The 23,245-nt window shown below is 48.8% G+C and overlaps 4 protein-coding genes across 5 annotated transcripts; all 4 read right to left on the reverse strand.

The window, feature by feature from the left end:
- Positions 1-102: 102 nt before the first annotated feature.
- On the reverse strand, positions 103-2,188 carry HOXD8 (homeobox D8). Of its 2 annotated transcripts, XM_069861788.1 has the most exons (3): positions 1,899-2,176; positions 1,490-1,637; positions 103-903 (listed from the first exon to the last, which is right to left on the reverse strand). In XM_069861788.1, exons 1-3 carry the CDS (start codon positions 2,013-2,015, stop codon positions 608-610), a joined length of 561 nt encoding a protein of 186 aa, XP_069717889.1. In that variant the 5' UTR covers positions 2,016-2,176; the 3' UTR covers positions 103-607. The 2 variants fall into 2 exon arrangements, with proteins under 2 accessions (XP_069717889.1, XP_069717887.1); XM_069861786.1 differs by having other exon boundaries at positions 1,490-2,188.
- Positions 2,189-6,104: 3,916 nt separating this feature from the next.
- HOXD9 (homeobox D9) lies at positions 6,105-10,327 on the reverse strand. The gene is made up of 4 exons (XM_069861074.1): positions 10,310-10,327; positions 8,801-8,849; positions 6,890-7,474; positions 6,105-6,482 (listed from the first exon to the last, which is right to left on the reverse strand). The coding sequence occupies exons 1-4, from the start codon at positions 10,310-10,312 to the stop codon at positions 6,241-6,243; spliced, it is 879 nt and encodes a 292-aa protein (XP_069717175.1). The 5' UTR covers positions 10,313-10,327; the 3' UTR covers positions 6,105-6,240.
- Positions 10,328-10,711: 384 nt separating this feature from the next.
- On the reverse strand, positions 10,712-13,832 carry HOXD10 (homeobox D10). Its single transcript, XM_069861782.1, has 2 exons — positions 13,026-13,832; positions 10,712-11,646 (listed from the first exon to the last, which is right to left on the reverse strand). Exons 1-2 carry the CDS (start codon positions 13,765-13,767, stop codon positions 11,369-11,371), a joined length of 1,020 nt encoding a protein of 339 aa, XP_069717883.1. The 5' UTR covers positions 13,768-13,832; the 3' UTR covers positions 10,712-11,368.
- A 7,347-nt stretch (positions 13,833-21,179) lies between these two features.
- Positions 21,180-22,609, reverse strand: HOXD11 (homeobox D11). The gene is made up of 2 exons (XM_069861783.1): positions 22,003-22,609; positions 21,180-21,415 (listed from the first exon to the last, which is right to left on the reverse strand). The coding sequence occupies exons 1-2, from the start codon at positions 22,607-22,609 to the stop codon at positions 21,180-21,182; spliced, it is 843 nt and encodes a 280-aa protein (XP_069717884.1).
- Positions 22,610-23,245: the final 636 nt, after the last annotated feature.

The raw sequence follows: 23,245 nt of genomic DNA on the forward strand, positions 1-23,245 counted from the left end.
ACTGGACGAGTGGATTACAAAACCGGCATCAGGAAACCACTACGTTTTCTATTTGAATAGAATCGATTTATTTAAATCAAATATCAATAGCAGAAGGTTAAATATATTTCTAAGATCTTTTGTTCAAATTTATTAAATTTATTTAATTTACTCAACGTTAGATAAGAAGGAGAATTAAAATAGTACAAGTGCACTTGTCTTGATTAATAAAGCACTGTTAAATGTATTGCTTATTGGCATTTATTATTTGGAAGTTTACGTCATTTCCCACAATCACCGCCTTTTCAGATTGCAAAAAAATGCATTTTTATATATATATATATATAATTAGAAACGTACTGCTACAAACTCTGCATCAAATCTCCGAAAGAAGTAGATGAACTATTAAATCTAGAGAGTGTTCTGAATATAAACAAAACAAAACCACAAACAAATTAAGCACCCGAAGCAGAGAAATGTCAAGCGGACGGACAGGGGGTCACTCGTGCCCCGGCAGGACCACGTAGAGGAGGAGACGGCCCGACGTGTTGGGCTAAGGCGCTGAGTTTTGGGTTTGGTTGTTTGGTTTTTTTTAAACAGCCTTTCACAAGGACTTTTAGGGCAAAATTTAATTTGTCTGGCCTTCGGCTCTGTCTTCTTCCAGATCATGTGCTTCCTTTTTGGCCTCCCCTTCCTTTCCCTCCTGTCTGGAAGCGGGGAATTTGTCCTTGTTGTTCTCTTTTTTCCACTTCATCCTTCTGTTCTGAAACCAGATCTTTACCTGCCTCTCGGTGAGTCCTAGTGCGTGGGACACTTCGATCCTCCTCTTCCTGGTCAGATAGGGGTTAAAGAGGAATTCTTTTTCCAGCTCTAGAGTCTGGAATCGGCTGTATGTTTGTCTTCCTCTCCTCCTACCCGGCGCTGCTGTTTAAAACAAAGACACAGGGTTTTGGAGATCGCTGTGGCCGCTCAAAACCAGGCGCAGACAAGGAGAGAGGGCTCGGCTCCCTCTGGAAATCCCTCGAGAGAAGCCCCGCGGAATCGCAGGGAGAGAAAGCGAAGGGCACGGGGGAGTCTAGAGTTTTACACGCGGGTGCGGGGAAAACAGCAACAGCAGATGCACCAAGCGCCTCGGCTCTCCCCCCCCAGCGTCGGGGTTTGCGGAACCGAGATTAGGAGGTCATTTTATTCTCTGGAAACCGCCCCCCCGGCCCCGCACCCCTCCCGTTCAGCAGCGGCGGCGGGAGCCGGGCAAGCGTGTGGGTCCGAGGCTGCTGTCGGGGCTGCCGCCTCTGCAGAGGGTTCTGTTCGCTCCCTGCATCGCTTTATGGTCGCAAGGCACCGCAGCGATAGGGGTCGCGGGGAAGAGAGGCAGGGAGAGAGGGAGGCAGCGGCAGGGAGCGGAGGCAGCGAGAAAAAAAAAAGTTAAAAAAAAAAAAAAAGCCGGAGGAGGAAAAGAAAGTTTGAAATTCAGACGTGAGACGGAAGCAAATTTTTGACTGCGTCCAACCTTGCGGTCTCATCCAGGGAAACATTTGAGCAGGAGACGACCTCTGATTTAAGTGGTCTGGTTCCTCGCCAATATTAGCACTGGACGATTTACAGTCAGGATATTGTACCAGCTCGGCCTCTCGCTGCGTCGTAAAAATCTGCTGTCTCTGTAAGTTATCGTATCCGTAAAATTTAGCGGGCTCCCCGTGACAGGTAACCCCGCTGCAGGGGGCAGGAGGCGGAGGCGCGGCGGGGGGCGGAGGAGGCGGCTGGTAGGCGGCCGCGGGGCTCCCCCCGGCCGGGGGGTAAAAGTCCGCGGCCGCGCCGCCGCCCCCCGCCCCGCCGGCCCCGGGCTGCGGGAACCCGGCGGCGGCCGCGCCGGTCCCGTAGAGCAGCGCGGCGGCGGCGGCGGCGTGGCGGCCGCTCACCTCGGCCGCGAAGTGACAGTCGTAGAACGGGGGGTGCAGGGGCTCCCCCGCCGCCGCCGCCGCCGCCGCCGCCGCCTTGTACTTGGAGTAGAGCGGGTTGACGAAGTAGGAGCTCATCGGGGAGCGGGGGCGGCGGGCGCGGGGCTGCTCCCCCCGCCGCCGCCGGTGCCTCACGCCGCGCTCATCCCGCCGCCGCCGCCGAGCGCCCCGCTCCCGCTCTCCGGCTCCGCGGTGACCGGGGCTGGAATATAATCGCTCCCAAAATGACCTGCCTCGCTGCTTTTACTATTTCCTATTAGGCACACAGCGGCCCGCGCGCGCACACGCGCACACACACACACACACACACCAACGCGCCCATGAGCTCAGGGGGGACTCTTGGCTTCAGTTTACATGTGCCGCTCCTCGGGCGAGAAGAAAAAAAAAAAAAAAAAAAAAGAAAAACAACAAACCCAGCGCGGCCCTGCCCGGGTCCGGCCCCGCCGGGAGCCGCCGCCGCCGCCCCGCTCCCCCCGCCCCGGGGCTCGGAGCCCCCGGCGAGCGCTGCGGCCCCGCGGGGGGGCGGGGAGGGGGGGCCGAGGGGCTCCGGCCGGGCCCCGGTGCGGGCCGTTCGCTCCCCGGCGGGCAGAGCGCTGGGAAATGAGATGCGCGTTTACCCTTGAGGCCGCGCACGCACGGATGAGGCTCCAGGTTAATTGATACTTAATGGGAATCGTGCCCGTGAATATACTTTCCATCATTTCACCCCCAGTGGACGTCATTACCGAGGCAGAAAGAGGGAGGGGAGAGGGGGGGAAAGAAGTATAATGCGTGGGTGAGCGGGTAGCAGTGAGCGAGCCCCGCTCCCCGAGGAGCGCCGCGTCCCCGCTTCGTCCCGCAGTGGGAGCCACCTTCTCAGACGGACACCCCCAGGAGCTCGAGTCCGCCCTGTTTCGAAGAGAGGCGAGAAACGAAGGTGAAATATAACATGGGCCCCGCCGGAGCCACGTGTGACCGTCTGGTGCGAACGGACAAAATATATTTCTGTTTACATAAAAGGCATCGCAGGCTCCTTCCCCGCCCCAGCCCGCTCCCCACCGCCCCCGTGCCCGTTAATTCGCTTTGTCTGGGTGTCCAGCCCGGCTGCCCCGCAGCCCGCACCCGCAGGGACGCGCCCGCCCGGCGCAGGCTCCTCCGAGAAGCCGGGGAGGCTCAGGGGCCCTCGGGCAGCCGCGGGAGGGTCGCAAGGATTTTTGGTGCTACGAAGAGAGACAGCAGCCAAATCCCAGGAGGCCGGGGCGGGCGGGAGCGGCGGCGCGGAAACACCGCCTCACCCCTCGGAGGGACGCGGAGTCCGCGCCAGGGACACCTCCGCCGCCCCTCCCGCCCGTCCCCGGCGCCGCGGGTCCCGCGGGCGCGGAGGGCGGGGTGCGGGGCGCTGCGCGGGGCGCGGCGGCGGCGCTCGGGTGGAGCGCGGGCGCCCTCTGGCGGCGGCGGCGGTAGCTGCAGCGCCCCGGGGCGACTCCACAGGGGCGCGGGGGCTCGGCCGCCCGCGGCTCTTCCCGAGGGCTCCTTGACAGTCGCTTTTCCTCCTTATTCCTTTTGCTTTCTTTTCTCTTTCCCTCTTTTTTCTTTTTTCTTTCTCCCCTTCCCTTTTCCTCTTATTTTTTCTTTTTTTTCCCTTTTTTTTTCCTTTTTCCCCCCCATTTTCTTAGCAGATAGGCCATTGCCATTTCCTTGGCACATTTCTGTGATCCTTTTTTCATTTTTTTTTTCCCCCAGTGCTATAATTAACTACATACAAAGAATGCGGCTCGTTTACACATGGCAGGCAGGAAAGACGCCTGAGCTTTGAAGACCGGCTGCTATCGCGTTTTCAGTCGTGTTCCCCCACATATTACACCACGAATTCTCCATGTGTGGCAGTTTCAGAGTTATACGTTTTTGTCTTGAACATGTTGTTTTGTTTGCCCCGTGCATTTATGTATTTATGGATTGATTTATGTAAATGAAAGTAAAGATGAATCTTTGTTCACCCTCCCCTTCATCACACACGCCTGTGAATTATTCTGTACAATGCGTGCGCACGCGACTGTGCATATGTACAAACATATATTAACGCAACCAACGGGTAGGGACTAAATTATTGTTCAGTTTGACACTAAAATTCATTTCCATCGAAGAACTGCCTTTCGCCGGTCGACACCTTTGATTTTCTTTCTGCCATTTTGAAATAAGCGCAGAAGCGGGTAAAGGAAGCGAACGGGAGAAAAGGAGGAGAAATAAATAAATAAAAGTAAATATTCGAGGTAAAATCTGTCAATCTGCACGAAATAAAATATTAAAAAAGCTGGGTGGCATTTTCTTACCAGACCCTCTGCAGGCATCAGCATGAGGGTCGTGTGGCAAGAATATTGTTTACGCGTTGTTAGTTATAGATCAATCCCCTCCACGGTTATTTTAGAAAACATGGAGACTAACGCCATAGGATTCATCGCAACAGAATACCCCGTAAAATACATTTCAACAAATCAGCGGACTTTGTAAAATCTCTCAGTTTCGTGACCTTCGGGTCTTTTTTGAGTCTGTTGCCTTGGCCCAATGCTGACATATTGTAATTTATAGTCCAAGATTTTAAGACCTGGTTTGTCTGCATTTTTGGGCTTTTTTCTTCCCTCTAACAAACACAAACATCAAAATAAGGTGGTTTCAAAGAAAAGCGCCATAGCATATCGTAAACTCATTAGGTCCAGACGTCTAGCCATCTCAATGGTTTTATTATACCACGGTTCTTCCTGTTTTAAAAGAATTATAGGTATCTTCTCGACAATGGATGGGAAGCAATGCAACACCTTTTCCTGGCACTGCATGCTTTTGCCTTTTTTTTTTTTTTTTTAACAGAGGTAAAAAGCGCTAAACCCCAGGTCTCTCAGCTCTCCCCTTAATCCTGAATTAACCGAACTGCTCGTAAATATTTACGGGTCCTTCATTTTAATGGATGCTCTTTAAACAAAGCAATTTTTTACAATGAACTTCATCTCAATTATCTCGGTACAGTCATGTGTGTTTATAAGCGCAGAAGGCATGAAACGCGGCGCTCAACGAGCTCTCGCCGACAAAGCCGAAGGTTTGGAAGCAGCCGTGTGTGTCCCCAGGGCTCCCTAAACTCCAGATTAAAGAGCGCGGAGGTTCGAAACGGAAAAAAATAAAAATAAATTAATAAAAAAAAAGAAAAAAAAAGAAGAAAGGGGAAAAAAAAAATGTTTGAGCGCATAGGCATCATTTTGCTTCACTGACCCTGAAGGCCCCGCGCGGAAATGTTTGCTACGTTATCCCAAGAGGCCGCCGATGCTTCCAGGGGCCGGGACGGGAGCGGACTCACCTCCAGGGCCTCTCCGCCCCCGAGCCCCCCGAGCGGGGCCTGCCGGGGGGCACCGGGCCTCCCCGGGGCTGCCGGAGGTGCGGGGCGGCGGGGCTGCGGGCTCGGGGGCCGCGGGGGGCGGCGGCGCGGGGCGCATCGCGACGGGCGCACAGACTCGTCCTCTCACCGCAGCGCTGGGGTTCGGTCACTTTATTGTGTGATAACTGCACAGCGGTTACAACAGGGTCCGCGGGTCGAGGCGCGTTCGTTAGTACAGCCGGCACCGGGGGCAGCGGCGGCAGCGAGACGGGGCACCGGGGCAGTCACAGGCCCATGGCGAGCGGCTTCGAGGGCGAGACGAGCTGCTAACGGCGCCCTAGGAGGGGGCGGAATAGCCCGTGGCCTCTATTGCGAAGCAGCGAAATTCAGAGCTAGAAAGCAGAGGTTCTGGGTAGAGCTTCCTCCCAGTAAATCGTGGACAACACGGCACCCCCGTTGCTTTAAGCGACTGTAATTTAATATATATTTTATTATCGTAGTTATAATTAGTTTTCTTACCTTTAATTAGGCAAAGTAACTATCTAGACTACACCACTTTTAAGAAACATGTCAAACACTTAACATCAGATGGAGTTCCCAAAGCTAACGTGCACTCACAATATCATCAACCAAACGGTCTGGGAAGGAGGAGGGGGGGATGAAGCGACTCTGCAAAACACGTTGGCGAGCAAGACAAAATTCCCCAAAATACCTGACAGACCACGCTTCACATCTATCTAAAAAACAAAAAATTAGACCAGATAGATTGATTTAAAGTTCAATTTAAGGGGGGGTGGGGAAGGAGGAGAAACGTATGGGGGGGTTGAGAGGGCAGGGAAGATAAAACCAACCAAAAGAAAATCAACAAAGCAACAACCAAAAAAACCCAAACTCAAAACAAAACACGAAAGCCCCAAACTCAGAACTAAATCAATATTCCCCAGCTACATTTCTACCCCAGTATTAGTCTCCTTTATTGCCTTTCTCCTTGTTCATCTTTTTCATTTTCATTCTTCTGTTCTGAAACCAGATTTTGACCTGTCTCTCTGTGAGATTTAAAATCCTAGCTACTTCGTAACGGCGGTCTCGGGTGAGGTACATGTTAAAGAGAAATTCCTTTTCCAGTTCCAAAGTTTGATACTTTGTGTAGGGACAACGCTTTTTCCTCGTTGAACGAGCGTGGATCCAGTTTGCTGCAGGGTTATCTGGAAGAAGGGAGGTATAGAGGGAACGGGGTGGGGAGGGAGAAAGGTCGTTAAATTAATTTAACGAAGGATGGACTGTTTTCACAACTTTGGAGGAATTATCATAAAAGACTTAATGCCCCAGTCTGTTTACTGTACAAATGATGTCTTGATGGTAGGTGGTTATGTGGAGTCTTTTATGGGTGCTTGTTGCTGCTTGCGCTGGGGTAGGCGTCTAGACGTTTTTATAGGTTAGTAAAACTATCAGTTTTGCACATTCGAGCCTTACAGGTTTCGGCAATAAATCAAAGGGGCAATTTCTTTCTTTCTTTCTTTCTTTCTCTCCCTCTCTCTCTGCCGCTCTCTCTGCCTCTCTCCCTCTTTCTCTCCCCCCCCCCCCTTTTTTTTTTTTTTTTTTTTTTACTTACTTGGGTCAAGTTGCTGCTGTTTCTCCTCCTTCATATCGCTGCTCGGGCTGGGGTTGTGGCTGCAGGCGGCGGGGTCCTTGGAGCTGCCCGCAGCCGCCTTCTCCCGGGGCTCCGGGAGGAAGGAGCCGCACGTGTACTCGGTCACCGCGATCCCCTGGGACTCCCGGGACGAGGAGCACTCAGTCCTTTTGGAGGAAGACGAGGAGGAGGAGGAAGACGAGGAGGCGGCCGCTCCCGTCTCCGGCTTTATCCCGTAGTGGCGCCCGTTGGAGGAGCCGGAGCCGGGCGCGGAGCCGCCGCCGCCGCCGCCCGGGAAGCCCGGGAAGGGCTCGATCCAGGAGCGCACGAAGCGGCCGGCGTCGGCGGCCCCTAAGTGGGGCTGGTGCACGTACGGGTGGTAGATCCCGGTCATGGCCGCGGGCGGCTGAGGGGGAACCGCGGACCAGGACGTGGAGAACACGGTGGATTTTGGTGCAAAGCTACAGGAGGAAAAATCTGAACTCTCTGCAACACCTGACGGCCTGGAGGTCGCACTGTGACCTCCCTGGACGAATCTACTCCCGTAAACTTCTTCGCTTTCATGGCCTATGAGAGAATCGACATAATAGTTACTTATGGTGCCACTAGACGACATTTTAGGCTCCCCTCTTAGTCATATAAAAGGTTACACTGTTAACTGTATATGATACCCTCCCGGAGAACAATCGTAGTATTTTGCAGACTGCAACCCTCAACCATTGGTTGCGGAGCCCACGTGATCATATTTACCAATACTGCGAGTAAATCAATCCGCTAAACTGGGGCTGCTGTGATTAAAAAAAAAAAAAAAAAAAAATCATCATCAACAACAGCCCCGCGCAGCCTGCGCGCCCGCTCCGCGCCGGGGGCGCCCGCCCTGCCCGGTTGCCCAGTTGCCCTCCCTGCTCGCCCGTTTACCCGTTCTGCTCGCCCGTCTGCCCGTCCTGCTCGCCCTCCTGCCCTCCTTGCTCGCCCTCCTGCCCTCCCTGCTCGCCCACTCGCCCTCCTGCCCTCCTTGCTCGCCCTCCTGCCCTCCCTGCTCGCCCTCCTGCCTGCCCAGCTCGCCCTGCCCGGGCGCGGCGGGCGTGGCCGCTCCGGCTGCCCACGGCCGCGGACTATTTCTTCACCTCCTTTGAGTGATTTCTGCCATTCATTTCTTAATCAATGAGAGGCAGGGTGTTTAAATAAATCCAACAGCCTTGGCTTGCTAATCACACTCCAAGCTGCTGAGGAAACCCGCTGGGAAAGGGGGATTCTTGCCTGTAAAAACAAACCATCGCAAGCTGGGACTGTAACGACTTCTCATAAAACTGGAAAATGTTACAGTAAAAGCACATTGCGGTACTTCCATATTTCAGAGCGTGTGCGGGTATTATTATCCGTCCCGTCCTCCTCTCCCTCCCCCTCCCGGACAGAAAGTTTCCATGGGAAGGACACACTTTTAAAAAGAGATGCCCGTTGTGTTGTTTTAAAACAGGTGGAAGACCTCTGTAATGATTTTATGCCTTTCAATAAAAATTTTATGAGGTGTATTTGATTATAGATTAATGTGTCCCTAATAAAACGGACGGATGGGAACAGCAGAGCCTGTGTCTGCGAGCACAACCGACGTGTGGCTGAGCACACGCTGCCGGGGCCGCGGGGCCCGGGGTGCCCAGCGCGGCCGGGGGGACCGGCCCGGGGCCCCGCTCGCCGGCGGAGCCTCCTCCTCCTCCCTAGGTCAGGGGGAGCCGCACGGGGCCTGCCTGGCCACGTTCAATGCCTACGAGAGATTTTTTTTTTAGTCTGCTTTGCTTTCTTTTCCTTCTCTTCCCTCCCCCCCTTCTCCCTCCCCGGCCCGGCTATCCTCTCCCGAGCCAAGCGGTGCCCGGTTAGTACCGAAAACCGGATTACCCACGGTCTTCTGCCCGTGGCTGCTCCCCCGAGGCGGCCGTGCGGGGATCTGGAGGAGAGGCACAGGGTTAGTGGGAGCCCAGCCGGCGAGGGCACCGCCGCAGCGCTGCGAAAACACTCCCTACCCGCCGGCCGGCATCAGGAAGGGACTGAAATTCCTGTTTATTTAAGGATTTATTGCTCTCCTAGGTTGTTTTCTTCCTTTTTCCTTTTTTTTTTTTTTTTTTTGTCATCTCAGTTCAGCATTTTCCTTTGATTTGCACACATATTTTTCCCCAGAAACAGCGTTTGTGGAGTGTCGAATAACTGCCCCTCGCTTCACGCAGACATAAATTGATAAAGCAGGGAAATTAGACTAAGCTTCCTTTTTTATGTACGTTAAACACTTGGTATGGAGCCAGCTAATTGCTTTCCACCGCTGAAACTTCTTTGGTGATATAGCGAGTGTTTTTCAAGGAAAAGAAAAGGCGGTTAAAGTGTATGCAACATTTAAAAAGGATGGTTTGTTTTGTTTTTTGAGCGCTGTTTCGTTGTTTATTTTCCAAAAGAGAAGCAAGAGCAAAATACCTACGTGCCTGCGGCTCCCGCAGCTTCAAAATGGTTTTGCTTTGATGTGAGGAAAACATACCCCTGCCCTACGAGTAAACATGCGCATGAGAAAGTATTGGCTTAAATTAAATATCAGCGACAAGAAAGCGAAATACAACGCCACCAGCTGCAATGGGAGCAGTATCAGTATCACCAAGTCAGACAGCATCGGCCCTATCTTCCATTTAATTTCTTGATTTAGAAACTGCTTAGAGGAGGATTGGGCGTTGAGAGCGAGGAAGCTGGTTTCCCAGCGCCAGCAGCAGCCACGCTGGTTTTCCAGTACTGCTTGAAGGTGAATGTATGCCCAAGCATTTGCACTTCAGTTTGGAGTCATGTTCATTTGCGAGCCATTTGCAGTTCTGCTTAGTATTTCTGCTCACACAGCGCCCATCCGCTCTCTTTCACACACGCACACGCCCTTCCTCAGTTTCCAGCGCAGAGCTCTGCTAATACCATTTTTCAGCTACGTACAGAAAGGGTTAAGAGTCGTGAACTTCATTATCTGGATGTGTGCTACTAAAACGGAATTGCACGAAATAAAACGATCTCTGGGCAAACAGAAATGGTCCAGGGTGACAAAAGTAGGACTGAAGAGACTGATGTACTTTTGTGAGCACGTTTGGGAGCGTTTCTGCTCAAAGAAGCCAACCCTGCCAGATGTTTGAGGCAATATTTTCCCATCCACCATCTTCTGAGAGCTCTTGAGCTGACCAAGAACCGAACTCCATAACATTTACTTTTACCCAGCTTTGCATTTACTATGATGTTTCTTTTTAAATGAGTAAAGACATGGAATCAAAGTCTACACATTGTAAGCACACAGCGACTGGTATTTTTTTAAATCAACATACGAACGTCAAATAAAATGACACACATATTGCTGACAGCTTGTACTAGAAAGATTTTTGTATCACTTACCATTTATGAGTTGATTGGATGAGGATGTCCAGTTTAGGTCATAATATTTAACTACGTTTTTCTTTTTTTTTTTCCCCTTTCTCTCTCTTTTTTTTTTTCCCACTCAGTTTGTCAGACTGCGAACATCACACAACATTTTATCAATTAATCATTTGTTTACAGGCACAGTTATAAATGAATTAGGTTTACATCATTTCCCGCACCAGTCTCCACCCCATCCCTAAAAAAAGGAAGGGAGGGGATTAAAAAAAAAAAAAAAAGGGAAAAAGAAAAAGGGGGAAAAGAAAGAAAACCAGGCAGACACACACAAAGACCAGAAAATGGCAAAGTACATCGGTCGAAAGACTTTCTGATAGAGAAAGATCAGGAGACCAACCTGCATCCATACTTAAACATTTGTAGAAGACGAAAGGAACGGCAGTAGTTTACAGAGTTTATTGCATTATACATGCGAACAGAACATGCACAAGAGGACATATTGCTGCTGAACGACTACTATTCCACATATGCACCACAAGGAAATGTCTACAATGGAGAAGAAGGAAATATCCCATTTTACGAAGGACAATCTCTAAGTTCATTTGCGAGGATAGTTACATTATAATGTGCTTCTCTTTCCCCCCGCCCCCAAAGTTCCCCCCCCTTTTTCTCTTAAAGTATTGAACGTACTCAAAATGTTATGGCCCGTGTAACAGCCCCACATAAATACCATTTTGTTAGTAAAAACATGAAAAAGTCACATTGCTTGGACGTTCGACAGTTCCAATAAGTTAAGACCAAATGATAATATTCAATAATAGTTACCCTGCATTACGATGAGAACAAAAATAAATTACACGTGCTAGGTTTTATATATACCATCATAGTAATACATATTCACTTGCAGCGCTAAAAGAAGGACGAAGAGTCACATTCTATCAGAAAAAAAATAAAAATAAAAATTAAAAAAAAAACCAAAACAAAACTGGAAAATGCCGGGTTTTGCCAGAGTCTCTCCTGCTTTTAGCAAGTGGTGGTGCTGTGCCCATTCCTCACTGGTGCCCCCCCCGGGGTGAGGGTTTAAGAGAAGGTCAGATTAGCGGTCAGTTCCCGGATTCGGTTCTCCCTGCTCATCTTCTTGAGCTTCATTCTGCGGTTTTGAAACCAAATCTTGACCTGCCTGTCAGTGAGGTTTACGCTCTTACTGATCTCTAGACGGCGCTCTCGAGTGAGATACATATTGAATAAGAACTCTTTCTCTAATTCCAGTGTTTGGTGTTTAGTGTAAGGACACCTCTTCTTTCTGCCACTCTTTGCAGTTAGCCAATTGCTTGTTGGAGTATCAGACTTGATTTCCTCTATCAAAATCAAAGAAGAAGAAGGGAAAAAAAAAATCAAAAATCCCTCAGTCTGTTAGAGATACCCTTGGCCATGACCCCTCCTCCGCAGTGTCTGGCAGATATGGTGGATGGAGGCGTTAAAGGCAGCTCGGGTGGGGTGTGGGCACAGAGAGGGGACCTGCTGCCAGGCTGTGCCCCCCGACCCCTTCTAGAAATGGGCTCCCCACTTTCCAGCTGGCATTTAGCATTTCAACCACATTTTTCTCCTGCCACCAGCCCCGTGGCCGCGTTTTAACGGGTCGAGCCCCGCCATGGCCGCCTCGGGCTCCCACGACACTTGCTGCGAAAACATCCCAGTTACCAAACACCCTCGCACCGGATTTTGAAGCAGCTTCCCCCCAGCCATCAGCTCAATTCCACCAGCGCACCTAGGAGCAGGCAGAGACGGGTTTCCAGCCAAAAACATACACAAGGAACTAACACGTTCTGCCTCGCCGCCTTTCTTTTTTATTCCACCCATTTTCCTTTTAGATTCTTTTCTCCCCCACCAGAAACAAATCTGCCCCACATCAACCTAGACCTGGAGTGTTAAAAATAATTCAGATAAAGAGAATCTCCATGCAGACGCAGGTTAAAAATCGACCTAGAGGTTGCAAAGTACATTTTGATAGGAGATAATTTCGCGTTTTGGGATTCTTCGACACACGCCGTTCAAAAGGAAGGCTTTAATGCACTTTTAAAGCGTGAATAAAATCAGATTACCGTCACTTTTAGCTTTCAAACGCATTTCAAAATACTGTTGTACTTTTGGAGACCAACCCAAGGTTATCTAAAGCACCACATTGAAATATTCCACCTTTGGACCAGGCTGATAGCGGGCTGCTGCTTTCATTGTGCATTTGTTTCCAACTTTACCCAGCCTGGTAGCACCTATTCCTCACCTATTTTAATAGGATCGTAATTAACTGTAAATGCAATCAAACCGCAGCAATGCTCAGTGAAAAATAAATAAATAAATAAATAAATAATCAGCGAAATATTACGAGAGAAAAGTTGAGCTGGTCGTATTTTACAACCTCCAGACCTGCTTTTTTTTTTAGAGGTATGGGGCTGCTTTTGGCTGCTGCAGCGCGTTAAGGAGCACACGGCTACATCCCCGCATCACAGAGGCGGTCTGCATGCGCCAGACAGGCAGATCCCTACAGAAAAATCTTTGGACCCTTTTGTGTGGCATTTTTTCGCCTGCCAAAATCTTCAGAGACACAGCACCTGCAGCCCGATACTCCTTAGCATTAAATGTGATGGCTGTGATGCTCGCTAGTATATTCGAGCAGCGCTGTATGGTGCTGGCATGTTGGAGTTAAACCACGGCACGGCTTAAACTCGGTAATACAGACCTTTACTCTCCTTCTCCTGGACCTCTGGGCTGGACACGGAGCCTTCGGGCAGGCAGCTCCGCTCGTCTTGCAACGTGGACTTGGGCTCGGGACTTTCCACTTGAGAGACTTTAGCGGCGCTGTCTTGGTTGTTCGGGTTTTCATTCATTTTCTTTTCCAGCTGAAGTTGAGCAGATATCTGCGGTTTGGAGCTGCCGCGAGGGTTTAACTGTAACATTACAGTTGAACTCGTTTCAGGGCTATTATTGTACTCTTGGGTTTTCCCAGTGGCGTAGGTCTGGCTCAGTCTAAAATATCCTGGGACGGGAACCTCGGGGTTCTCAACGGGGCATGATTCAGACACCAGCCTCTGGTAGGAAGGGACGTCTGCAGAAATGAGTTTGGATCTCTTATCGGAATACATGCAGCAATTGCTTTCTTCTTTAATATTTGTAGTGAAGGAACAAGTGGGGACCTGCTGTGTAACAGGTTGCTCTATTCGACAGGATCTGTTCGGGTCTGTCCAAGTGTCTACTTGAGGTATATAAGGATGTACGTTCATACCCATATTTTGGTGATTAACTTCTCTTTTGGCCAGAGACGGAAGGAGTCCACAGGTTTGCATCCCATAGGTCCCAATGTCTGTGCTAGGTGGCATGTACATGCCGGCGCTGTTGGAGTAGAAACTGTCACTCCTGCACGCGCTGATGAGAGAATCTACTAAAAAAGTGTTAGCGGCGGGAGAGCTGTTGGGAAAGGACATTTTGGGGCGGAATTTGAGGACGAGAGATTGTGTCCTTTGTAGGCTGACATCTCTAGGAAAACATTCCCGTGCAGCCGCGGATGCCTCCGCGCGGCCACATGACGCGCGGGCCAATGGCAGCGCCCGCCGCCCCGCGCCCCGCCGCTGACGCGCCCCCCGCGCCGCCCCGCGCCGCCAACGCGGTCAACAGCGCCCCCTGCGCCCCCGCGCCGGCACCGCACCCCCCCGCACCCCCCACGGCCGGCGCCGCGGAGCCTCCGCGGGTGCGGAACCCCCGGCGGCCGCCGCGCTCCGGCCGCCGCCCCGCGCGGGGAGGGTGCGGGGACAAAAGGCTGCGGGATTTATTAACGCGTATTAAAGGGAATCGGGGGCGATCGATAAAAGCCTCATCTGCATTCTCGGGCTACTTGGTAATTTTCTTGCTTCTGAGGCTTTTTCGAGAGTTATACCCGCTGCTGCCGCGCACGGGAAGATATTTTATTAACAAATCAATCGAGACTTTGTAAAGGATAAGATTAATAGTTAAGACTTAGCATAATGGCGTTCGCGTTATGAATTATTGAAAATTATACTATTGATTTTTTCCCTCGCTGCTAACCGAGAAGGTCAATTTTTGTTTTAACACAAATCGTCAAGTATTAAAAGCTAGACTTTTGTCATAACTCGGGTTTTATAGGGAGGCTGCATTCCTAAAATTATTTTACAATGCTCTCTCCCGACCGCCTGGGAAAAAAAAAAAAAAAAAAAAAAAGTGTTTTTTTTTCACTTGCCCTGGAAACTGAAAGCATTATAAAGATAATTCCTCCTTCTGTAATACTACTCATTAAAACTCATATCCTATCTGCAACTCTTCGAGTGACTTTTCCTTTCCTTTCCTTTTTTTTTTTTTAAGAAGAAAGAAAAATGCATCTGTATTATTAAAAAAAAACAAACCGAAGGCAACAGCAACTGTCCGCATGGCAAATCAGATTTTTCCGTCCCAATATTTTAAACGTGCTTTAGTGTTTTTTCGTGTCCACTTCGTACCCATAAGGACACCCGCAGCTACTACATTTTAAATAGTGATGGTATAAACTGTTTGTTGCGCTTTTTCCTTTCTTTCTTTTTCTTTTCTTCTTCTCTTTTCTTTACGTCTTTTTTTAAAAACTGTTGTGGAACTGGAGTACTTCTTATCTGGGGCTAGTGCTGTCAAGGACTCTCATCAAGACAAAGTGAACTTGTGGATAATTTTGGTTTCGGATTTATCCGCCTATTTATTTTGGGCCTTTCTCCCATCAAAACCCCCTTTCAGATCCCCAAGAGCGGGCAGCACGTGAAAGGATTTTAAAACATTTAAATGCTTCTTTCACACAGCTGAAAACACGCGTTTTCCCCGGCGTGGGTTTGAATTTTCCCCTGTTTCCTGGCGTTTGGACGTTTTGCACTTTACCCCGCTGGAAACAATAACCCCATTTAAAATTTCGCTGTGGCAATGGGACAGACCTTTTAAAAGCTTATCGCAGCTGTTCAAATACAACATCATTGTCAGGTTAAGAGACGGCGGCTTTTACAGCTGCAGCCTCCGGCTCCTGGCTCGCCGGAGAGTTTCAATATTACCTTGGCGATATTCGCTGCTTTTCAAGGTCTCCCCGCAGCATCCCCGCGCCCCTCTCCGGGCCGGCTCCTCTCCGCCGGGGGCTGAGCGAGGGACCGGCGAGATGCCGCTTAAGATCATGATCACGGCTAAAGATTCGCCTGCGCCGGGAGAGAAGCGCCGCTTGTCCCCCCCCTGCTCCTTCCAGCAATTTCCTCTCCTTCCACAACAGCCCGGGCGACCCACAGAGTTTAAAGAAACAAAATACTATTTTCCTGGACGCAGCTTAGGGCTCGACTGTTAAATCTAATCAGGAATTTTATGCCCATCAGACGGCTCTTTCATAATCTTTATTTACACTTGCGGAAAAAGGGGGTCCCAGAAATCTCCCGGCTGCGGGATCAGCCCAGAGGTTTGCAGCAAAGTTAAAACAATAAGCGATCGCTGAGCTGCTTTCCACGCCAGCCCCGCTGGTGCTGGAGGAGCTGGCTCCTGGGCTCCTGATTACACGTGAAGGCTCTCTTTTGCCTTTTCTTTTTTTCATTTGAAATTATGAATTTCTCGCGTGTCGTTACACGGAAACTCAGATGATGCTTGTGATGATACTGATTTAAATATCGCATTCAGGACTGGCAAACGGCTCCGTCAGACCCTTCGCTCACGATAAATCATGAGGGATTTTTAAAACGGGCAGCAGTTTTTTATTGAAAATGAACGGTAGGAAAGTTTAAGTTTGATGTAAATAGAAGTTGAATAAACATGCGAGAGCCACTGGGGAACTCGGGACTTTGGCTCTGGGCATTTAATGTCACTCTTGTTTTAAATCATATTAAAATAGAATCAAGTAATTAACATTAATAAATAAATCAATATTGTGCAATAAATGAGATATACAATCTACATTAATATAAAGGTTTTCCTCTCAGAGCCTCATATTTTTCCGAGCGATGGAGAAAAAAAAAACCAACCCACAACCTAACCAATGGGTCCATGCAGATGTAAATTACTGTTTGCAATAAAGCATAGGTGGACATTACAATTTTCTCCTCTAGCAAATGTCAGGACTAAAAACTCGAGGCTACCAGACATGGCAGCGGGGCTTAATTTTCACTGCCTTATCTTCCTAAACCTTATTACTGGCGATATGATTATTTCTTGTCTTGGCTGTGCTGAGGATACTCATAGCTGCAATTTGCTGTGTTTGTGTCTCATTATGGGAGGGGGGATGGGAGAGAGAAGTACGAAATAGGCTGGATATTCTGCAGATGCCTTCAGTAACAAAGGTATTGCGAGAAATATTTCATTTAAAAACAGGCTGGAACCCAGGAAGCGTTTAGTAAAATTCCCTTCATCTACGCGATTTCAGGATTTTGTTTAGGTTGCCTTTGAACGTGCAGATTTTTATGCCACGTTGTTATATTGTAGGGAGATCGAAGAATAGTTTTTATTTAAGGAAAAAAAAATTGGCTACGACATTGTGTCCTTTCTCCTTTTAATAACGCAACTGTCACGTTGCCCGGATTTCTGTGTGCCATATTTTCATAGAAAGAGTCGGTGTCTGGGCTGAGGGCTCAGATTCCTTGGAATTTTTTGACACAGGGCGGGGGCAGGGGGGCACAGGACGGCAAGCTGATGACATTATGTCTTTTCCTAAATATGAAAGCTTCTAAAATAATCAAAATAACACGCTTGCCATGTCTTCGAAGGTGTTATTTCTGAGCGCACAGCAGCTCTGACTGCACTCCTAGCTTCGCCCAAAGCCTCAGCCCGTCCTCTATAAGATTTCCATATTTCTGTGGACACAAAAGTGCTTTATCTGATATGATGAGATTTTAGCCTGTAGATTGGTCCCCGGCGCAGCCCTCAGCCTCGGGATTGGGGCTGCACATTTATCTTTCGGCATATTCCTACCGCTTTTGTAGTTTAATCAGAAAATAAGCAAATGTCCTTTTCATTCGCCTTGAAGGACGTTTGGAAATAGCTCACAGCCTTTTCTGTCTAGGGGAGTCAAACAGAGAAAGGAGTAAAACAAACAAAAAAAGAATACGAGAGGTTAGAGACTGGCACAGAATCGTCGCTTTTACGCGATTATTACAAAAATAAGAAAGCAGCCTTTCCGTATCTCCCTACGTTGTTGGGTTTGGTGTTTTTTTTTTTTAATTAACAACAGATCCTGGCTCCCATCTCTCGTTCAGATTCGCTGGGACCGGCCTCACGGTGACTGCGAGGGGTTAGAGCCCTTCGAATGAAGCCGGCGGGGCTGGGCTCGGTGTGGGCTCACAAGGAGCCGGGAAAAACAAACAAACACAAACTGCTAAACGTTTCCCTCTCGAAATGGGTCTCTCCACCGAGACACCAAGGGATTATTCTTCGGGCTCCGGCTGTGCCTGCAAGGGCTACCCTTGGCGTCAGGGATCCCGAGGATTTGGGATTGTACAATGCCATTTGATTATCGACGGAAAGGCTATTTCTAGGGAAGTGTTAACAATGAACTTCTTAAAAAAAACCAAAAAAACACCAAAACCCCATCTAACAACACCAACAACCCAGCAGACAAAGTGCCAACTAACGCTTTCCCGAGAGAAGGGTCTTTAAAAAAAGCGGAATATGGCTGAGCCAACGTGAAACAGATTTCGATGAATTCTGCAAACAAGCAGAAAGAAATGAAGCTCTTTCTTTCCTCACATTCTGCCCAAAAGTGCGCGCTGGAGGGGAAAAAAAAAATAAAACACAAAACCAGAAAAACGGAACCAGCTCGGTCACTGGAGAGCATCCAGGAAATTCATAAGCTTCACTTTAATTTTCTAATCTCTAGTTTCATTTTAATAGATCTCCATAGTACTTTTAAGGAGGAGGATTTCATTCAGCAATGCTTTGGCAAGGTGATGTTCGGATATTAAAAATATCTTCCCTCGCTTTAGTCTCTCTGTCTTTCTTCAAAGAAATAAGCACTCTCGGGATCTAGCGTTAATCTCGCTTTTAGACAAAATAGATTTTTAAAATTACGCTTTCTGTACCTAAAGGTTTATTTAAGAAAAGGTTCGAATAAGAATCGAAGATAAACTGTGGAAAAGGATGCTTTTGATATTACTTTTGTTCCACCCGCATTAAGGTTGTCCTTAAAGGAGTAAACAGATTTTCGTTCTAGGGAACGAATTCTGAATATCACCGGGGTATTTTTTTTTCCTTTCTTAAAATTATGGGATTTTTTTTAAAGCTCGGGTGCATTATAAAAGATTACGACCTCAAAAAAAAAATCTTTTAAAGTGGCATATTTCTCCAGCACGTCACGGTTACGGGTTATTTGTTTAATAAATCTTTTTGATGCTTTATTTTCTCATTTGGAAGGCCCTGAAATCTTATCGTTACTTATATATTAGATATTTTATTAGCAGTGGAATTATTATTAGGGAGAAAATAGACTTGAACGCCAGGACGGCTGCGGCATTTCAGCACATGGGCGCGCCCTCCCGTGGCCGCTGGGCGCTAAGCACCGCGCAATTCCTACAATTATTCCTCTCTCAGGCTCTTTCTCCTCAGCTCAATTTGCTCTCGGTCATGGGTTTCTTTCCTTTTTTTTTTTTTTTTTTAAATAGAAACTTAAACCTGCTATCATTGAGCATTTATGCAAGATTAATGCTGGGGTGTTTCTGTTTCCGCGGCTCTTTTTTTTCCCCTGGCTTAGCATTTTAAAGGCGTAATAATGCGCCAAGATAGACTGTTAAAGCACTGCAGGGAACGGAAAATCAAACGACTCGTTCTCGCCCTGTGGATTAAGGCTCGGGAGAGACAAGAGAATTTTGCTGTAAGGTCAGGAGAAACGCTTTGAGAAACTGCCCGCGACTTTGCGCATTTCTAATTCATGGGCTTTGTGGGGAAAGGCGCATTCGCAGGGAAGCAACATAGAAATATACTCTTTTCCCCTAAACTATGAAGCGTTTCCTACAGCCCCCGCATTATTTTTTAAGCGAAAAAAACTTTTTTCTTTTTTTCTTTTCTTCTTCTTCTTTTTTTTTTTTTTTAAAGCTAAATAAAGGGAGATTTTGGAATTTCTCGGGGAGCAGAAAAGAAAAGCGGGGGGAGCCCGCCGTGGAGGGCTCACCTCGACCCAGCCGGGATTTTCTTTGCGTTATGGTGCGTTTGCTACCGCGGGCAGCTCCGCGGTCCTAAGCGTGTGTGGCTGTGCGTGTGAGAGAGGGAGGGAAGGAGACGGAGAGGGAGCGAGAGGGTGGGTGGTGGTTGAAAAAAACAGAGGAACCTTAAGGCGCCTAATTATTCAGAAAGGTTAAAGGTGATGACCTTGACATTTTGGAAGTTCAAAGGCAGACACTTATGTTTTTCTTGCTAAAGGGTTTCAAAAAAAATTTTTTTTTAAGTCATGCGTCCTTCCGCTTCCACGTCTCGGTTTTTTGAATTCTCGTTTTTTCCTGACTTATTTGGGCACTTTTGCCTTCCCTGCCCGCGAGCGGAGCGAGAGCCGCTTCGTCCTATTCAAAAAAGGCAAATTCTTTCCTCACTCCTCGCCTTTATTGCACATTGCGGAAATCTCTCTTTCACCCACCAGAAGGTGTATAATACAACCCAATTAAGCTGTTTAGAACCTCGGGGTTTATGGTGTTGTCTAGACAGTTCAAGGTTTTGTAAACAGCCCCGCCAGGTCCCGCAGGACCGAGCGGCGAGAGGCGCGGAGGGGAGCGGAGCCTCGGCGGAGCCGCCCCGCGTAGGGCCCGCGGCTCGGGGCTGCGCTCCGCGCTGCGCTCGCCCTGCCCAGGATCGACATTTCAGAGATCCACCCCTCTGCCTCCAAGGTTGTGGTGGTTTTTTTTTTCCTCCCTTTCTTTTTTTTTTTTTTTTTTCCCCAATCCCCAACTCCTGCCAATTGTTTATAGCTCCCTCTTGTCTGAGTCGCCCCGAGCCGCCGTCTTTCTGCCTTGCCCTTCACTAACAACCAAACAGCCACTGGCGTTGGGGATTCTGGGCTTTTTTAGGAGCCTGACCAGCTTAAAGAAAGTCTTTTTCGTTGTTTCTAGCAATCGTAGCCCCATCAGAAGCCATGTTGGCTCTGCCTCTCGGCGGACGCGGGAGGTTCCGCGTACCTACAAAGGGGCGGTTAGACAGCTAAGCTGTTAGTTGTTTAAAACGCGTTCAAAATAACCCGGCTACGCTCCCTGCCGTTATTATTTAACTGAACTTGGCTCTAGCCCGGATCCTTTGGAGATGGAAATCCATACAGTGCACGGAAGTTATAACCTTAACTTTACTATAAACCATTTATTCACATGAAAAAGACAGTGGCCCATGCTTTTGGATGACAATAGAAACATATATATATATATATTTTATATATAGCGAAGGTACATTTACCATCTCTTAAATTAACCGCATTCACTTAAAGGGAGGAGAGTGTTACCCTAGCTCAAACGCAACAACAGACCCCCCCGACCTCAATGAATCGTAAGCAAAAACTACCAGACACACTGCAGGTCCATTGCTGGAACTGTAGGAGAGGAAAAAAAAAAGCACCTTTGGCGAGAAACACTCGAGAGTGGACAGTAGGATTTACCCTAGTTTCCCTTTATCAGGAATCTGCTCCGCCAAGCCCCGAAATCTCCAGTGGCCATTCAGTGTGTGGAGTTGCACGTGAAAATGAAACTTTTAGTTCCGCAGGGAGGATGTGTCATGTAAACCAAATTACTTTTGCATTCAGATGGCAGGTCAGAAAGACCAATATATTCTTTGTTTTTTTCTTCTTTCTTTCTTTACTCTTGCGCGCTCTCTCTCTTTTTTTTTTTTAATTTTCCTTTCTTTTTCATTTTTCCTTTTTTCCTTTTTTTTTTCCTCAAAACAAGGGATTCCCAGTGAAATATTGAAGTCGATCTCTGTTCAGTTTCTTTTCTTTCATCCTTCGATTCTGGAACCAGATTTTAACTTGCCGGTCGGTGAGGTTGAGCATTCTGGACAACTGTAGTCTTTTCTCTTTGTTTATGTATACGTTGAAGAAAAACTCCCGTTCCAGTTCTCTTATCTGATATTTGGTATAGGGACACCTCTTTTTCCTTGATCGCTGGGGAATTGCTGAAATTCAAGAGAGAAGAAACTGATTTATGCTGTTGCTATGAACATGCTGGGCTAGGAAGGGATCAGAGACTTTGACAATATCCCATTGCCTGGAAAGCAGCCCTCTAGCAGTTCAAAAAAATATTCCTGGAACTTTTACTCTCTGCGTGACTTAGGAAAAGAAAAAAAAAAAAAAGCGAATATTTCACAACTTCTCCTTAAAAGACAGCACACCGAGCAACACTGAGAGATATTTAAATGGGCTGGAAAATTTCCAAGTTTCTCAAACTCTTCTCCCCCCCCACCCCGCCCCAAACAAACGAAGATCTTAAGCTCTAAACCGAAGGCAAGTCGGAGCACTACCTGTGAAATCTCTCCGTCTCCCTCCCCTCCATATCAACAATTTAATAACAATTAATATCCTCTTCCAAGAATACCTTAAGCCCACCTAAATTGGTTTCCTATCGTAAACACGCTTTACAACGGTAAAGGAAATCTTATAGGATATATAAAATCCTTTGGATGCTTATAAAATTGCACATAAAATGCGGCTTGACAAAGTGTTGGCCCCGTGCTCTCGCCCCCAGTTCAGTGCCGGTACCTACCTGAACTGTTGCTCTTCTCTGCAACAGCTTCACCAGGAGGGGACTCGGCGCTGTTGGCTGGTGTCACTTTCTTGTCTTGGCTAGAAGGTGTTTTACCGCAAGTGCCGTTCTGGGCTTTCGAGTCGCCCTTCTCGGCGTCCCCCTCGCCCTCGGAGTGCGGCGGGTACGGGGGTCCGGGGGCCGCCTCGTAAAACTGGTCGAAGCCTTGCGGCAGGATGCCGTTCCTGCCCACCGAGCTGTACAAGTTGGAGGCGGCGGGGGACGCTCCGTGGTGGCCGCACACAGGGTCCGTTTTGAATAACATTTCCGTCCTCCTGCTCGCGGGCTGCAGAAAGTCCCTGTGCATCACCTCTTCGGCCGAGTAATAGGGAGCGTAACTGCCCCTGTACTGCCATTTGCTGCGCTCTAATCCGTATTCCCTGAATGCCACTTCGCGCACAGGTTGGACATGAGGTAAATTGGAAGAATAAGGAAAAGTCATTTGACAGGACGACGATTGCGACAAAAAAGAGGGTTTCGTCGAGAAATCTGAGGGTGAGACGTAATAAGCGCACCCTGGCAGATACATATTGGATGCGCCGTGGCTGCAATCGTCAAACTCGGTCATGTCTTCCTTTTTGCGATTGCGAGCAACCGGGAGGCTTCAATGCATTGAACAAGATCCATCTATTGCACAAGAGGGTTTGGACAGGATCAACTAAGAAAAAATCCCCACCGTGTGCTGACGTGCAATTCATCTTGATTGATTCTAGTGGTAATTATGTCACGTGACGCGATGTAGAAATGTCCTTATATCTATATCAGCCCCTCGGAAAGGCTCCTAAGATCTCTCCAAAGAGCCCTCCCAGCACGGAGAGACGAGAGCAGCGTTTGCACCGAGGCACCCGGTGCCCCCACCCCCCCACCCCCCCCCTCCGCCTCCCTCCGCGGTGCCCGGAGGTGGCGCGGGGGGTCACCTGCCCCCCTCCCGCCCCGCCGCCGCCCCCGGGAGCGGGAGCCCTCGGAGCGAGGGGTGCGGGCTCCCTCGGTTCCTCCTCGTTCAGAGCTCGCCGGCGACGGTTCGCTCGGAAGAGCCGAGTCCCGTTCACACGCCCGGCTCCCGCGATCCGCAGTTGGCACCAAAACCGGCCGCGAAATTCAGAGCCTGAGTCCCCATCACCTCCTTTTCCTTCGCCCTCCAGCCCAGACACTGCGCGCTTGTGTCAGGGCGCCAGAGGCAAACCCAAGTGAGAAAAACGCAAAC

Source organism: Phaenicophaeus curvirostris, chromosome 7 (assembly GCF_032191515.1).
Source record: "Phaenicophaeus curvirostris isolate KB17595 chromosome 7, BPBGC_Pcur_1.0, whole genome shotgun sequence".
In the NCBI taxonomy this organism is placed as follows: domain Eukaryota; kingdom Metazoa; phylum Chordata; class Aves; order Cuculiformes; family Cuculidae; genus Phaenicophaeus; species Phaenicophaeus curvirostris.

Excerpts from the sequence above, each read along its gene's own strand:
- HOXD11 (XM_069861783.1), bottom strand. The coding sequence starts at position 22,609 with ATGACCGAGTTTGACGATTGCAGCCACGGCGCATCCAATATGTATCTG. Across the intron at positions 21,416-22,002 it reads AGAGAAGAGCAACAGTTCAG|CAATTCCCCAGCGATCAAGG; the intron begins GTAGGTACCGGC and ends CTTGAATTTCAG.
- HOXD8 (XM_069861786.1), bottom strand. The coding sequence starts at position 2,015 with ATGAGCTCCTACTTCGTCAACCCGCTCTACTCCAAGTACAAGGCGGCG. Across the intron at positions 904-1,489 it reads TCCCTGGATGAGACCGCAAG|CAGCGCCGGGTAGGAGGAGA; the intron begins GTTGGACGCAGT and ends TGTTTTAAACAG.
- HOXD9 (XM_069861074.1), bottom strand. Across the intron at positions 7,475-8,800 it reads CCACGGGCAGAAGACCGTGG|GCCATGAAAGCGAAGAAGTT; the intron begins GTAATCCGGTTT and ends ATTCTCTCATAG. Across the intron at positions 6,483-6,889 it reads ACAGCAGCAACTTGACCCAA|ATAACCCTGCAGCAAACTGG; the intron begins GTAAGTAAAAAA and ends CCCTTCTTCCAG.
- HOXD10 (XM_069861782.1), bottom strand. The coding sequence starts at position 13,767 with ATGTCCTTTCCCAACAGCTCTCCCGCCGCTAACACTTTTTTAGTAGAT. Across the intron at positions 11,647-13,025 it reads CCAGGAGAAGGAGAGTAAAG|AGGAAATCAAGTCTGATACT; the intron begins GTCTGTATTACC and ends TGATTTTGATAG.